The sequence below is a fragment of the Anoplolepis gracilipes genome, chromosome 12 (assembly GCF_047496725.1).
Source record: "Anoplolepis gracilipes chromosome 12, ASM4749672v1, whole genome shotgun sequence".
In the NCBI taxonomy this organism is placed as follows: Eukaryota; Metazoa; Arthropoda; class Insecta; order Hymenoptera; family Formicidae; genus Anoplolepis; species Anoplolepis gracilipes.
This window is the reverse complement of record NC_132981.1, coordinates 1,259,631-1,276,977: the sequence shown is the minus strand read 5'-3', so window position 1 is coordinate 1,276,977 and position 17,347 is coordinate 1,259,631. Positions and strand designations below refer to the sequence as shown.

The 17,347-nt window shown below is 27.9% G+C and overlaps 1 protein-coding gene and 1 pseudogene across 7 annotated transcripts; both read left to right on the top strand.

Annotated features, from left to right (window-relative positions):
• The first annotated feature begins 2,019 nt into the window (after positions 1-2,019).
• LOC140671691 (cytochrome P450 4C1-like) lies at positions 2,020-8,282 on the top strand (annotated as a pseudogene).
• Positions 8,283-10,675: 2,393 nt separating this feature from the next.
• On the top strand, positions 10,676-16,335 carry LOC140671690 (uncharacterized). Of its 7 annotated transcripts, none has more exons than XM_072903221.1 (8): positions 10,676-10,789; positions 11,386-11,447; positions 13,059-13,359; positions 13,638-13,779; positions 13,855-13,991; positions 14,074-14,277; positions 15,267-15,555; positions 16,036-16,335. In XM_072903221.1, exons 3-8 carry the CDS (start codon positions 13,148-13,150, stop codon positions 16,333-16,335), a joined length of 1,284 nt encoding a protein of 427 aa, XP_072759322.1. In that variant the 5' UTR covers positions 10,676-10,789; positions 11,386-11,447; positions 13,059-13,147. The 7 variants fall into 7 exon arrangements, with proteins under 7 accessions (XP_072759322.1, XP_072759323.1, XP_072759317.1 ...); XM_072903216.1 differs by lacking the exon at positions 10,676-10,789 and adding an exon at positions 10,827-10,966 and having other exon boundaries at positions 13,164-13,359; XM_072903215.1 differs by lacking the exon at positions 10,676-10,789 and adding an exon at positions 10,827-10,966 and having other exon boundaries at positions 13,161-13,359.
• Positions 16,336-17,347: the final 1,012 nt, after the last annotated feature.

Sequence of the window (17,347 nt, the reverse complement as noted above, 5' to 3'; positions counted from 1 at the left end):
AAATAATAATAGGAATTTATTCAAAATTTGCAAAAGTATAGTTGAAATATAGAGGAAATATTTGATCACATAATTTTGGCCAAGTACTGACTGAGTTCAAAAGATATTGAATATAATTTTCTCAATTTCGTCCTATTATCCGAGATGACATATTATATATTGTGAAAACGTGGCAACATAGCATTCAGCTGAGCCTTCTTTTGACATTTTAAATAACCTATCTTTTCATCTGAAGAAGCCTCTATACATATACAAACGTGTAAGCGAGAAGCGACTAGGCCTCATATGTCAATTTGCAATTTGACCAACTTATGAAAAATTATCATGTTGCTACATTTCTTTCTTCTCGAAAAAATGACAAATTATTAAATTTATCAAAGAAATAGTTAAAAATCTTCTATATTTTGTCATTATTCACTATTATAATTTTTATTCTGACATTTTGAATTACTCTGTACGAGTAAATTCTTTTATGTTTATAATTCAAATTTTGTGCTGTAATGTTGAAATCGCGGTACCGTCAATGATAAAAGTTTCTCATTATAATTTAAGAAACACGAAAATTCTCCGAAAAAAAGCAACAGAAGTTCGAAAATACATTTCTACACTCTAGCTATGAATAAATAATAAGATTTTATGCAATCTGTATAATAATCATATATTAAGATATATGAGAAAAGTATATATTCGTCAATTACGACTACTTTTTGCTCCGATTGTAGGTGCTAAACATCCTTAAAAATATTTTTGTTTAATTTTATTACGTTTGCATGTTCTCTAAATGTAGTTGATAGTAGTTTGATGTAGGAAAAAGAGGATAGGCACTCGAAGAGGGTTAATATATATATATATATATATATATATATATATATATATATATATATATATATATATATATATAATACAATGATTTATTTATGCGACCAAACTGGTAAATCAAATTTATTATTAAAAGGTTGACATCGACGACGTTTCGATCTTTGGTTTAGGTTATTTTCAATTCTGTAATACAAATTTTTTATAAAAGAAGTTTGGCATAATGTACTTGTTTAGATATATGAAGAATAAATACTCTCGTAATGACAAGATTAACAGTCCTCCTTCGCATAAGAGAACATGTGAAGCATACCTTGTTTGACACTGACGGTTGAGGTATTACAGATCGGACATCAAACTTACACGTCAGAAAGTCGACTAACAGTCACACGTACAATAACAAACAGACGCAAAGACGAACATCTAAAAATATTTTATGATGTTATTGTAAATTGGGTTTAAATTTTCGATATCCTTCTGTAAGTTAATCGCATTGTCATGCATCTTGATGAAAAACATTTCCGCAATTTCTCTTTTTCTCTTATGTTTATATATATATATATATAAAGATCACTCCAAATACGATGAGAAGCGATAGAATTCATATAAAGTGTGTTCATATAAAGATATAGGATTTAGTATGTAAATATATTTGAATTCGTATCTGTGAGAGTCTTGATTTTCTGTATAAAAAAATCAGACTGTAGAACAAAAAATGACACGGCAAGTATGCAATTGCACTTTTTAAAGTAAGAATAGTATATTTTTCGGTGATATGAAAGAGAATTGCAAAAAATCCGCATCCCTGCCAATCTGGTTGAAATAAATATTTTTGAGGTATTTTTTTCACTTTTTTTACTAATACGGAAATCCAGTTAGGGCAAAATAGCTTCTAAATTCGGATTTATCGACCCAAAATCCTTGCCAGACACCATGTCCGGTCAATGTAAATTTCCGACCCATTTTTTTTGTGGTCCTGTGTTATGAATAATGGTCTACAAAAAAAAAAATTTTTTATTCCAAAATTTAATACGCAAATAATTATTTTTCATTATAATAAACAAATTTATCATATTTATTTATAGCTCTTTAAAATTCTTAACTGTAAACAAATATACGATTAATGTATGTTATGATTCCTCTCTCTCTCTCTCTCTCTCTCTTCTTCTTCTTCTCTCTCTCACTCTTCGTTTACGATTAACAAATTTAGAATAACATCTATATAGATTAACATATTAGAACAACAAGGTAATTGTTCATTTTGTCGTCAAATAATTTATTTTGTGACACGTGTGATCTATGAACCAGAGAAACGGGAAGCTGAAAAAGACCAAGCTTAATTAAACAAGAACATCACGTCAAGAAACAATGTTTATCATCATATTGTTATTGTTTATGTTTATTTTATTGGTGTACAATTATTATGTGCATCATGGAAGAAACGGTCGACTTATTAATCTTTTACCAGGACCACCGACCCTCCCGATTCTTGGCAATATATTGCTAATCTTCTGTTCAGCAAGCATGTACAAAATTACATTAAATGACAAGTGATCTGTTATTAATACACATACAAGTAAAAGTTAAATTCATAAATAATCTCTGCTCTGCAACATATATCTATCATAATTATTGCCTGCATATTACTCATTTTACAATTAGCATTTCTCTTTGTAATATTCATTTGCAATTCACTTTTTTAATTATCATTAGTTTTCAACATATCTGATAAAGTAACAGTGAAAATGATAAAATTAACTCTTGCAAAATTTTTGTATTAATTTTTCAGAGGAACAATGGAACTGGTTGTGTAACCTGAGTAATGAGTACTATCCGATTTTTAAAATGTGCTTATGTCATACCTGTTGTGTCTATCCGTCATCCAGATGATCTGGAAGTAATAAAGAAAAATTCCATTCTCTGTTGAAATTATCATTTAACTAGATTATCATTTAACTAGATTTAGAATTCTTGCTCTTTGTATAAAAATCATTTATAAAAAAAATTCCTTAAAAAAGATGACGTAAAACAATATACTTATACTTGATCGAGATTAAATAAAAATTTGAGATTAATAAGTTATTTATATATTTAAGATTTTGGATACATAATAAACTGATATTTTTCTCTTAATATATGTATATTTTCAGTGATTTCAGACGATATTAAGTAGCGTCAAGCATGAGAAAAGTCGTATATATGACACGTTACATCCTTGGTTGCGTACAGGTCTTCTCACTAGTGGAGGTAACGTAATTAACTTATAACTGTACTTTATTCCTACTTTACTATTATTTGTTATCGACTTATTTCTATTGTGCAAAATCAAATAAAATATTATAAATAGATTTGAATATTATCTTGAACAATAAATTTATTCAACTTGTCTGTTGTAAAAACAAATTTTTTAAAATTTACAAGTGAGATTATAATCGTAATGAGATAATTTTCCGCGATACATGTATGTATATATTCTTAAGTATGAATAGAAGTAATAGATATTTCAATTAAAGAAGATTTTCAATTAAATCAAATATTATTATTTATTACGTTTTAGTTTAATTCTTTAATTTTATATCAACCCATAAAATTTTAATTACAAAATAATAATAAAATTTACGTTAATACTTGTAAATCCTTTTAATATAAAAATTTCATAAGAAGGAAGTTTAAAGAGGAAGTTTAATTATTGCAATACAAAAAAAATAAATTTAAGATAATTAATATTATAGAAGAATCGGACAATTAAACATTAAATTGGGAGAAAAAATTATATAATGAAATTTATATTTCTTTTATGGCTCAATATTATGTTATGATGTTTTTGTTTTAGGCACTAAGTGGCAAACACGGCGAAAGATATTAACACCTGCGTTTCATTTTGCTATATTGAATCAATTTGTTGATATTTTGATCAAAGAGAGCAATTGCATGACAAAATCGTTGAAGGATGTTGGAGGAATAGTTGTAAAAAATTTATTACCATTTATTAGCGAATATACATTAAATACGATATGCGGTAAGATTTCTGTGAAATTCTTATTGTCTTGTGATGTATATACATATAAAAATTTTATTTTACATAACAATATCCATAATAATCATTCTCCTAAATAATAAATAGCTTAAGTGAAGAAGTTTATTCTTATACTATCGTTGCTGATAAAGATATATATATATATATATATCTTTATTCTATTTATTTTATATACACACATATATATATATATATATATATATATATATATATATATATATATAATATCTGATTTTTTTAAAACTATCCATGAAATATTAAGCTATAATAATCTTACAATTTTATTTTTTTCTTATATAATAAATGCACTTAGAAACTGCCATGGGTACTTCTCTGCAAAACCTTGGCGAGTTCCAGCAACAGTATTGAAATGCGATACACGACATAATCGAACTGATGGTTTATAGGTAATTTATGAATATATAATATTTATAATAATATATAATAATTTATGTGAATACAGTTAATAATTGTAATATACCTTAATCCTTTAAGTTAAGTTATAATATAAATATATATATACATTTTGCAAAATAGATTAATTGTTTAATAGTCACGTAAAGATAAACAAATAGTAAACAATTAGTATAAGACGTCCCCGTCATGCTGTTTAAGTAGATAATTAAAATATTAGCAATCAAAATATTTTAATTTACTCCGCTGAATATTTTATTTTAAAATAAATATTGTGCAATCGTTAAACTAAAAAAAATGTTATGTGTAATAAAATCTAAAGATAAATGATCAAAAATTAAACAACAAATCTATATGTAAAAAAATTACAATGTTTTCAGCAAATTCATACATACCTTTTTTGTAAGATAGATTTTAAATTTTATTTGCATTTTCTATCATCCTATCATTTGTGATTACTTAATAATTACATAAGGTTTCTCTAAGATTTTATAATGGTCTTAAATAAGGTTTTTACAAAATTACATTATTCCAATTATATAACCTTTTGGAAATACGATTCAGAATATTGAGGCCTTGGTTTGACAGTGATTTGTTATTCGCATTGTTGCCACAAGGAAAAAAGCAAAAAAAAGTCTTGAAAATATTGCATGGATTTACGGAAAAAGTACGTTTTAAATGTTATTTTAATACTTTAAACTCTTTTTTTTTATAAAATTACAATAAATCTCGTAATCTTCGTACTGCAAGATTACATGATTAATCAAAAATATTAATAACACATTATACTATTAATATTTATGATACAGTACAATATTGCTATTGCTATTAAATACAAAAAAAAAATCATTTTAAAAATCTAATATCATACTTGTGTGTGTAGATAATCGCGGAAAAAAAACTTTATCACGAACGCACTAATGGTCGGTACTTGAAACACCTTGAAAGTGACAAAGAGGCGAACATAGATGATGTTGAAGTGTTTGGAAGTACGTATCAAAAATGCGAAAGCTTCTAATTTAAGTTCGATTGCGCAATCTAAAATTATTGTTGTAATATTTATATTAAACACACATAATCACATGTAATTATGCAACATACGTCTGTTGCAAAATTAATTTGATGCTATTGTGTTTTTTTATTTCTAGTTAAAAAAAGCGGCTAGCCATGTTGGATCTTTTAATAGCGGCATCCCGAGAAGGATTTAACTGATTTGGACATCAGAGAAGAAGTCGATACCTTTATATTTGAGGTACGTATTTGTAATTTTTAAAAATTTTTTACATTTATTATCTAGAAACCTATAATGATATACATATCGAAAGTTACGTAACATACAGGTATATCTTCAATTTTCTAAAAAATGAGATATTAAGACACATACATAAAGCTCTATATGCTTTGCATCTTATATGACAAAGCTGTGTACTAATAATAGAAATAAATATTTAAACGTATTTTTATGTATATCAAATGCGAATCTTAAACTGTTTTTTCTTATTTCTTGTAAAGTTGCGATTTTGGGATTGTTATAAAACCCTCGATATGACGATGATTACAGGGTCATGATACTGTAACGATGGGCATAACGTTTGCTTTATTACTATTAGCTGAACACAAAGATATCCAGGTATTTCTTTAAATATTACAATATATTATTTAAATTCAAACTTTTATTCAAAGTAATACATACACTTCAAATTTCCATTGCACAGTACCCATAACTCTTAATAACTCGGTAAATAATGGTGTGAGCTAAAATCGGAAAAGGAACATTTTGCTCAAAATTTCACTTTTTTCACCCTCTAAAATATTAATTAATAGTTATGGAATACCCTGTATATACATATACAGGGTCCCATTTTAATTTCTCCAGCGAAATATCTCGAAAAGTAAGCGTTGCCGGAAAAAAAGTTTGCAACAAAAGTTGTAGGTCGAGGGGGCCATAAGATGATACCATTGGTTTGACCTTGAATTTTCATTTAAAGGTCATGTGAAGATCACATCGATTTTTTTAAATGGAACACCCTATATATTATTGCATATTCTTGTAGCTTATCTTGAGAGCTTTCCAAAACACTATAATTAAATGTTTTATCGTGAAGCACTTTTCGAGTTATAAGGCTTCAAAGTTGCAATATTTTGACATAAAATACAAGATATCTCGTAAAATATTCATTTTTCGATTATCTTACCCTAATACTTTTATGCACAGAATAATGAGACGAATCAAGTGGTGTAATTAAAACACGTAGTTATCTTTAAGAAAAAATCTGAATTTGCAACTAACAGATACACATTTTTACTTTAACATAATTATATGTTTTAATTACGTAAGCATTGCCGGAATATATATATATATATATATATATATATATATATATATATTCAGTTTCTATCTTCCGAAAAAATAAAACAATTTTTAAAATAAATATACAAAAAAATTTATGTGAATTTATTAAGAATTTCTTTGTATTTATACATATAAAATCAAAATATTAAAAAATACATTTCAACTATTATCATTCAATTATTATCAATGATACAGGAGCGTGTGAGGATTGAAGTCAATACTGTGATGCAAGAGAACGGAGAAAAACTTACGATGAAATCATTGTAAAATTTATCATATTTAGAGAGATGTTTAAAGGAAACGCTACGTTTGTATCCCAGCGTTTTTTTAATATCACGAAACACTACGGAAGATGTAAAATTTCGTAATTAATCACTTTTCTTACTGCATACACAATATTTTTATACATGCCACAATGAATAATGTAACATATACGTATATTATTAAATGTAAAATAGGTTTAATTTGTTTTCACATTTTTAAAACACAATATTATGTACATTTTATTTCTCAAAAGAATTCTTATATTTGTAAATATTAATATTTTGTAATTTTATAATACGCTTTTTAGAGTCATATGTCATACCTGCTGGAACACTCTTACATCTTAATATCTACGGAGTTCACAGAGACCCCAATTTTTGGCCAAATCCAGAAGTATTTGATCTGGATAGATTTTTGCCTGAAAAGCTACAGAATCGTCATTCTTATTCTTATCTACCGTTCAGCGCAGGACCGAGGAATTGCATAGGTGAATTGTTCGCGATTTTCGTTTCTCTTCATGTCGATAGTTTTTGATAAACTTCGAATTGTAGGTCAACGATTCGCCATGCTAGAATTAAAGGCTATGGTAGCTTCTTTGGTGCACAATTTTTACTTAGAGCCCGTTGAATACTTGAAGGATGTTCGATTCAGGGCCGATTTAATAATTCGTCCTTCTCATCCGCTTCATGTAAAATTCATCCCAAGATAAAAACAGCTATTTAATACGATACCACATGGATGTAAAAAGTTGATGCATTACAAAAATGGAATAAAATCATTTTATATCCATATTATATGTTCAACATTATGAAGAAAATACACGTGCATAAACATTATGTTTAATCAATGACAATATATACACACCAGGATGTTTTATACAGGGTGTCCCCAATTTAAATGGCAAAACTTTAGAAGCGTGTAGCGAACCGAGAAACTAAGACAAAAAGTCCTTTGGAGATTTGCTCTTTGCAATAATGTTATGTCATATTTTTACAGATGCAGAATTATAAAATTTATATTTATTATTTATAAGAGAAGAATTTAATGAATTGAATACATTATTATAAGAGAAGAAAAAATTTATTAATAAAAATTTTAAATTAAATTAAGTTTAAAAATTATTAATATAAGTAAACAAAAAAATATACTAATTATAATTTCAAATTAAGGTAAATATTCACATAAGGTCAGCCCTGTCAGAAGTCAATGACCCTGACATATATTGTCAAGGCCACTGTCCTGAGTAACGTTTAAAAGGTTTTAGCCGTCGCTCGTTGTTTATTAGAAAGTTATAAACAAAAAATGTTTCATTTCGCAATGCCATAATTATTGTTTTTGTTACTTTATCTTGATATATATTTTAAATATTTTCATAATATACAAACACACACACACGGGCGGGGGTGCAAGGGAGGGCCTTTGGCCCCCCTTTTCGCCCCGTCCACCTCGCTTCGCATATACGTTGCAAAACAAAGCAAAGTTCATATGGGTTTGCAACTTTCTACGCGAAACAAGGTGGATGGGGTGGGTGCGGGAGGAGGCGGGGTCGAAAGCCCCCCTTGCCCTCCCCCCGTGTGTGTGTGTGTGTATGTTACGAAAATATTGAAAATATGTGTTATTAATAAAAATTAATATCAAGTAGTTCATTCAAAATAAATAAATTTGCAGTAAAACGTTGATAACTTTGATAACATATATTCTAAAATAATACTGTCCGAGACATTTTAACAAGATTAAACCTATTGTTCTTTAAAAGAGTTAATAATATTTACTGCAGTATGTAGTGAAATATTTATTACAATTTTTATACATATATAAAGTAGTGTCCAAAAATTACATATATTTTATAAAATTTTTTTGTTCATAACTTTTTAACAAACAACGAGCGACGGCTAAAACCTTTTGAATGTTACTCGGGATCATGACCTTCATAATATATGTCAAGGTCATTAAGTTCTGAAGAGGCTGACCTTATGTGAATATTTACCAATAATTTTTCTATTTTCTATTTTTCTATATTATGATTATGTTTTTAAAAAAAATTTATTTCCAGAACGAAACAGATTATTATTATTGTTATTATTATACTTAATGAAAATTATTCTTTACCAAATTTAAAAAGCAGAGTGTTAGATATAATAATAATAATAATTATAATAATTATATTAATTATAATAATAATTTATATTTCTTTCAACATAAAACACTTTATAAAAATTTATATATATATATAATAATTATATGTACACACAGACACACACAAATATACACATAATTACATCTTTCACGGATTTTTTTATTACGAATAGGTTGATCAAAAAACATTAATCAAAAACAGATACAGAATTATAAGATTTATATTATAATTATATTATTATATTATTATATTATTATATTATATTATATTATTATATTATTATATTATTATATTATTTTATTATTATATTATTATATTATTATATTATTATATTATTATATTATTATATTATTATATTATTATATTATTATATTATTATATTATTATATTATTATATTATTATATTATTATATTATTATATTTATATGCTTTATTTAAAATAGAAAAAGAATAGATAAAAAAAGAAGGAATATATTAGGTATTAAAAGTAATAATATTGTATAATGTCGATGTATGTACACGGTAAAAAATATTTTGTATTTTTGTTAAAATTTTCTCGTGTAGAAATTTTTGTTAAATTTTTAACATACTCTTATGTTAATATAACATACTGTTGTTATGTTATTTTAACTTTTCTGCATTGAGTCAATATTCACCGTTTCTAAGACAACACAATTAACAAGTAAATCTTGCACTAATTCACATTTTTGTGTTAATTTTTTACATATTATTTGTTTACATATTTGCCTTCTGTTAAATTAACATTAAATTTAGAGTAGATAAATTGGGACACGAGAAATGTGTTAAATTTAACACAAAATTTTTTACCCTGTATGTACGTATGTGTGTATGTGTAAATGTGTATAAATATTATCATATATATATTTAAAAACAACAGCAATGTCAATAATATGCCTTTCTAGAGAGAGATAAGAATATTACAAGTGCGTGCAACTCACATTTATCTCGTGTGTGTGTTTATATGTTTATATTTTTTATATATTGTGTATGTATTTATGGAAATATGCGTGGCACGCGCAAAGCGCGTGCTTGTAATGTTCTAGTATAATAAAAATATCGATAATACAGGTTTAGGATCCCCTTATGAGCTGAAAATCTATAACTAACGTCACGTATATTATAGATTGTCAGCATTGTCAGTATATTTCAGATCGTAGCTTAAAAAAAAGTATTTGTTCATACTGAAAAGATAATACATTTTTACGACTAATAAATGTTGTTGAAATATAGAATGTGTATTTTAAATGTAATATGTCGAACAATGTATTGTAAATGTTGGAAGAATAAAAATTTTCTCCTTTCTTTTAATTTTTAGAAATGTAAAATAGTAAATTTTGTTAAAAAATATTTTTTAATGAAAGTCCAGCAGTTTTCTATCAAAAATATAAAAGTTTTGAAATACGTATTAATTTAAACAAATTGTTGAACAACATATTTTACTGCGTGATTTCGTTTGACCTCGCGAGCATGTGGCTGCGATGATAAATTTTTATCGTAAGAAGACCCGAGTAACGTAAAACAATCACATGATATTTGAACGTATTTACTTATCTTTCGCGTTATCGAACCGCGATAATGAAAGAATAATATAGTTAGAAATCTGGAGCAACCGCGATTATATTTTCTCTATCTTTTGTGGTTTATTACTTTTCCGTTTTGTGCGAGTTCTCGTAAAATATAAAAGGATAAACGTTATAAAAAATGTAGTTTATTATGAATCTGTGCTACTTTACTTAATTACTTATTAGTATGTTGTACAGATTTAAATATTAATTTTGAGAAATATTAATTTTGAAATTGTGCATTATTTTCCAAAGTGAACGAAAATATTTCAATATTTGCATTTTATCTGTAGACGACTAATCTTTCCAATATATATACATAAGAAATAAAATGCTAATTTTAACGTTTCTTGCATGTTTCAGTAAGTCTTCTAAACTTTAAGTTAAAATAATTCATTTATTGTGTGTTACTTATTAACAAACTAGAAATTTTAAGTAATTGACACAAAACATTTTAAAGTTTACGATTATTCGAAAATTTATTTTAACTTTTCTTAGAATGTTAAACTGATTTTGAAACATGTTGATTGTTTGAAATGTTTGTTGATGATATGTTAAAAGCACTCAAAATAATATTCTATTTCTAAGAGATGACATAACACAAAAGCGTTAAGTTATGAAATTGATATAAATGTAATACATGAAAATATTATAAAAATAATAACATATTAACTGTATGTTAATTTTACATTAAAGTAGTAATTAAAACGTGGTAACTAAAAAAAATTTTATAGACGCAAAATTTTTTATTGTATACTACACAACGCATCGTACATAATAGATTTTTAGTATCGTTTACTGGCTGGAATCGTGCTCTGCATAACCGACGAGTCGTCAGTGAAGGTGTGTCAAACTAAAATTATCTTTATATTTTTTTATATTAGCTAATAATCTTGAAATCCTTAAGAAATAACATAAATATCTCGAATATTTCGTCCAAAACGTAGAAACGTAGAAAAACAAAAATCAAATTCCCATCATTGGACGTGTTCAAAAACAAGCTTAGTTACTGTCAGTAAAACGAGTGCAGTTGGCAGCAGTGAAAATTACTGGTGCTGCGTTTCGATTCTATTGCCAGTAAAAGCCAGTAAAGTTAAGAATAAAGGTAAGAGAAAACAGGTGAACGATCCCAATAAATATAATTTTTCATTAAAGGAAAAGAAGTGTTGCAAATACATTACAATAGATATAATATAGAATTTCTTTTTCATACTATAATCCACAAAATAAAGAAGAGAAAGAAAGCAAGGAATAAATCAGAGGTTAGAATAGATTTGTTCTTATAATAAGTATATTACCTATGTATGAGTTATATATAAATTTAGTAATGTACCCAGATAACACAAGCTATTCGAAAAGAATTCATTTTGATGTCACCAATTTTGAGTCCGTTTTGAAATACATATAGAATACATTTTATAAAATGCATTCTATATGTATTTCGAAAGGGACTCAAAATTGGTGACATAAAAATGAATTCTTTTTGAATAGCTTATAGAATACATTTTATAAAATGTATTCTATATGTATTTCAAAACGGACTCAAAATTGGTGACATCAAAATGAATTCTTTTCGAATAGCTTGTGTTATCTGGGTATTTAGTATTATAAGAATATTTAATAAATACTTACATACCTTCTGCAACACTTCTTTTCCTTTAATGAAAAATTATATTTATTGGGATCATTCACCTGTTTTCTCTTACCTTTACTCTTAACTTCACTGGCTTTTACTGGCAGTAGAACACAGACTTCTATACTATAACTAGACCGCTAACTTCCTTATATATTAGACCTAAAAAGTGACCCCGAAAAATATGTACAACATTAGTAGGATAGAGAAAAGGAGGGGATAGATATATAATATGGCTACTATAGAAAACTTATGTGTGAGTGACATTGCTTTAAATTCAACCAATCAGCGTGACTATCCTACTAATGATGACGCATACACATAAGTTTTGTACATACTTTTCGGTGTTATGTATTTTGCCGGAGTTAGCAATCTAGTTATATATAGAAGTCTGTGCAGTAAAATCGAAATGCAGCATCAGTAATTTTCACTGCTGCCAACTGCACTCGTTTTACTGACAGTAACTGAACTTGTTTTCAAACCACAAACATAAGTTTGTACATAACACCGAAAAGTATGTACAAACTTATGCGCAAGCGTCATCATTAGTAGGATGATAGTCACGCTGATTGGTTGAATTTAAAGCAATGTCACTCATACACGAGTTTTCTTTAATAGCCATATTATATATCTATCCCTTCCTTTTCTCTATCCTACTAATGTTGTACATATTTTTCGGGGTCACTTTTTAGGTCTAATATATAAGGAAGTTAGCGGTCTAGTTATAGTATAGTCTGTGTTTCGAACACGTCCATATAAGGCGCGTTCCGATATTCACTTCCAGTACTGAAAATCTATAGTGTACGTGACGTAAATTATAGATTTTCAGTACTGGCAGTGAATATCGGAACGCAGTCATAGTCGTCATCTCAGGAGAGTAATAAGATATACGTGGATTGCGTATGTACAAATGGCGGATCAAGAAGGCAAAATCAAGGTTTGTGTGGTCGGCGCTGGCGCAGCTGGCTTGTGTGCAGCCAGACATTTGGCGGCAAATACGAAATTCGAAACAACAGTTTACGAGCAAACAAATGAAATAGGAGGTACATGGGTTTATAAAGAGCAAATCGGCTTCGATGAAAATGGCTTACCGATTCATTCCAGCATGTACCAGAATCTAAGGTTTGATTTAACTCTATAAAAAGAATTAATGATGCTTTTACAATATGTTGTATAATTTAAACTAGAAATTTGTTTTATTAATAATTTAATAAATATTTTAATAAATATGAGCTAGATTATTTTTTTATCTTAAATAACTTAATACACAAATAGTAAAATAAAAAAAAATATTTTTTGTTAAAAATATAATAAAACCAGATATTTTTTTTATATTCTGAAATTACTCTTTTGCTAATAAAAATAGAATTAAGTATAGTATTTCTTTTCTATCTTTTTAGAACCAATTTACCTGCAAAGATTATGAATTTTCCGGATTATATTACAATGGAAGCACAAGAACCTTGCTGCGTAAGTCATCAAGAGATTTTAAAGTATTTGAGAGATTACGCCCAGCACTTTGACATATGTCGACATATTCAGGTAATTATATTTTAATATTGAAAATAATTAAAAAGAGTTAATTGCTTATCCAATAATCAATTAATTTTTTTTTAGTTTAACACAAGAGTTGAACACGTTCGATATGAATTAGCCGAAGATTGTAATACAGAAAAGTGGTCTGTGCAAGTGAAAAAATTAAAAACAAACGAAACGGAACTCCGGTACTTTGATGCAGTTATGATTTGTAACGGGTAAATCTAGTCACATACTATTACATGTTTTATTGATTTTGATTTTGTGACATAAGACAAATATTTTTTCAATCTTCTTCAGACATTATTTCGAGCCTTATATACCGACTATACCCGGTATCGATAGTTTTCCGGGTTTAATACTGCACAGTCATGACTATAGAAAGCCTGACAAGTTTTTGGGAAAAAAAGTATTAGTATTAGGTGCATCTTCATCCGGCATTGATATAGGAATCGAGTTATCTGATTACGCTGCTTGCGTGTATTTAAGTCATAATCATGATAGGTGAGCAATTAAGAGGTCATGCTCAATCAGGAAGCCAAAAAAAACGTGATTTTGGGAATTTTTTTCACAAAAACTGTAAAACTTAAAAAAAAGTTTTTATATTTAAAGAGAGTATGTTTTTACAAATTTTACATGATTTTTTTATTAAAAAATATTAATAAATAAAAAAGATATGACAATTCTTTCGGAGGTCCCTTTGAAACACTTGTTTTATGGTGACCACTGCTGCTCAGATTTAGATCATCCGAAATAAAAAATTCGCAAAAATTTATTATATTAAATTATCTAGTCCTTGAACGAACAGTTTCCGTAATATTGAGTTGGGACAAAACGGCAAATGTCTAAATTTGAATTTTCGATGAAAAATTGCTCGTTTTTTGTCAGTTAAAAAATGCTATATATAGCAAAAAATTCTTTGTTCAAGGACTAGTTTTTTATATCTAAAATAAGCATGTAAAATTTGAAATAAATTGATGTAGTAGTTTTCGAGCTATCTTGATCACCGATTTTAAAAATACGGTTTTGAGAAAAACACGTTTAAAGTTTCAAAACAGGTTTACACTTAAGTAAAATATTCATTTTTTAACTTACATAGAATCATTTCAGGCCCGTATAATAAATTTTTGGAAGAAATTGTAGCCTCTAAAACATCAATTTGATGTTACCGACGAAGCATTCTACTTTGCCGTGCAGTTACTCCACTTGCTCCTAACGATCGAGCGCGGAGCATACTTTGAATGCTTATAACTCCGTCAATTTTATTCAAATTTCTTTGAAAGTGACAAGGAATATTCTTCAAATGTTATACTTACAGAAAATGTCAAAATCCAAAAATCGATTTTTGTTCCAAAATCCTGACTGAGCATGATCTTAATTATAAACATATAAAAAAATAACTAAGATTTTTTTATGTAACTGAATCTTTAGATATAGAATTAGAGAAAGAGACGGTTTAAAATTAATTTAATTTATTCTCTCTTTTTCTACAGATTAACAAGTCCCTTACCATCGAATATGATACAAGTGGCTGGTATCGAAAGTATACACGAAACTACATTTCATCTTAGAGACGGAACTACTGTCGATGACATTAACTTTTTCCTTTTTTGTACTGGATATAAATACAATTTTCCTTTTTTGAACGAGAATTGTGGCATACATATTGACGATAATTATGTAACGCCGCTTTACAAACATCTCATCAACATCGAGCATCCATCGATGTGCATTGTTGGTATACCTACAATCGTTGTGCCGTTTCCTATGTTTCATATGCAGGTATAACAAATTATTTATCATAAATTATTTATTTATATTATACAATACAGTGAATCTGGACATAACTTTCCATATAGTACAGAATATTGCAGCAACATTGCGGCAATATTCTACGTTGTATGAGTATGTAATTAGCATAGCAATTATAATTTTAATGCAATTACAATGTTTGAACTAGAGATAACATATAATACTTTTATATTAAAATTTAACTAATTTCTGTTAATTTGGATACAATTATTTATTTATTACTTTATCTATATGTATTATTTTTACAAAATTTTCTTTATTTCTTTTAATAATCGGTCTCTTACGTATTCAAAACTGCATTATATTTTAATTGTATTTGTAAATAATAAAGAATTATAAAAGAAAAAATATATAATTGCAAAACTACAATTTATTTTATTAATTTTGTTGTGATTATTAAATTGTACATACTTTGCACGCGATAAAAAGTTTTCCAAATTTTTTTTTCAGGTGCAATATTTTCTGGCTTTATTAGAAGGCCGAGTGACTTTGCCTACAAAATCTATGATGCTGGAAGATTCGATTGTAAAAACACCGAAGAAGAGACATGCGCACAAGCTGATGGATTACCAATGGGATTACAACGATTCATTGGCTATTGCTGGTGGATTTAATCAATTACCGTTATTTTATAAACTCGGTTATAAAGCGTGGTCTATTCAAAGATCTGCGAATCTTTTGCGTTATAAAGATTCCAAATTTGTTTTTTCTGAAGATGGGCAGAGCGTCCAGTTAATTATACCGGAATAAAGTCTTGTAAAATTTTCTTCCATAAATGTTTTCCGGTGACATTGTATAAGAATTTTTTTACGGTTTGTGGTGTAAGTTTTTAAATAAATTTGGATGTGATACATTCAAATTTGTAAAAATACTTTATTTCATCAGGTTTTTGAGAGAATGAAGAATGTAAAAAACCATGATTTTCGCATACACCGAAGAGGAAAAACGACAGATATTATATAAATATTGTGGTATAATAATGTATTTATACATTTTTAAAATACACGGTATCAAAGATTTCACAGCAGTGATCGAAACGAGAGAACAAAAAACTCGACTCGAAAAAAAAATTGATTCAACGGTTCTTCATGTTTATTGTTTATTAGTACGACCCTCAACCCTCAGCTCTCAACAACGACTCTCATTTGCTCGCTCGTGCGCTATTATATATCCGAGCAATTATTACCGATTTCGCGTGGTGCGATTTTGGCGCAGTGAGTTGAGCGTCTGCTCACTATGCCTAAGATCTCGGGTTCAAATCCGACCAGAAATTTCGAATTTTTATTCGATTTAATTTGATCGCCACCTCTCGGATGGTAACCCACCGAAGAGTATCTTGCCACTAAAACTCCCTCTATCTAGGTCGTTCAGAACCGACATTAGAAAGTAGGTCCCTATGACTGCAGATAAAGATCCTCTGCAATCATATGCTAGAGGGAACAGAATGCGGAAGGAGGTGTGAAAAAAAGAGTTGGTTGGTCCTTTTAATCCCCGATTTCGCACAATGTTATATTGTACTTTTAATTTTCGTTGTTAACACTAACGCTCGCGGAAAGAATAAAAGCTCCTACATTCGGCCGTCCTGATCGAGTGCTCAACCCGAATACTCGCAATCTCCATCCTTCTCGCCCGGCTCAGAAATTTCTTCATCGTCATCTTCATCGTCATTGATCCACGGCTTCATGTAATCCACTGCTGACGATATTTCATGAGGTCCTTCGTGTTTGCCAATTTTGCGTAAAGCATAGTGATGATTATGCAA

Excerpts from the sequence above, each read along its gene's own strand:
- LOC140671690 (XM_072903215.1), top strand. Across the intron at positions 11,448-13,160 it reads CCGACGAGTCGTCAGTGAAG|AAGGCAAAATCAAGGTTTGT; the intron begins GTGTGTCAAACT and ends TGGCGGATCAAG. Across the intron at positions 15,556-16,035 it reads TTCCTATGTTTCATATGCAG|GTGCAATATTTTCTGGCTTT; the intron begins GTATAACAAATT and ends TTTTTTTTTCAG.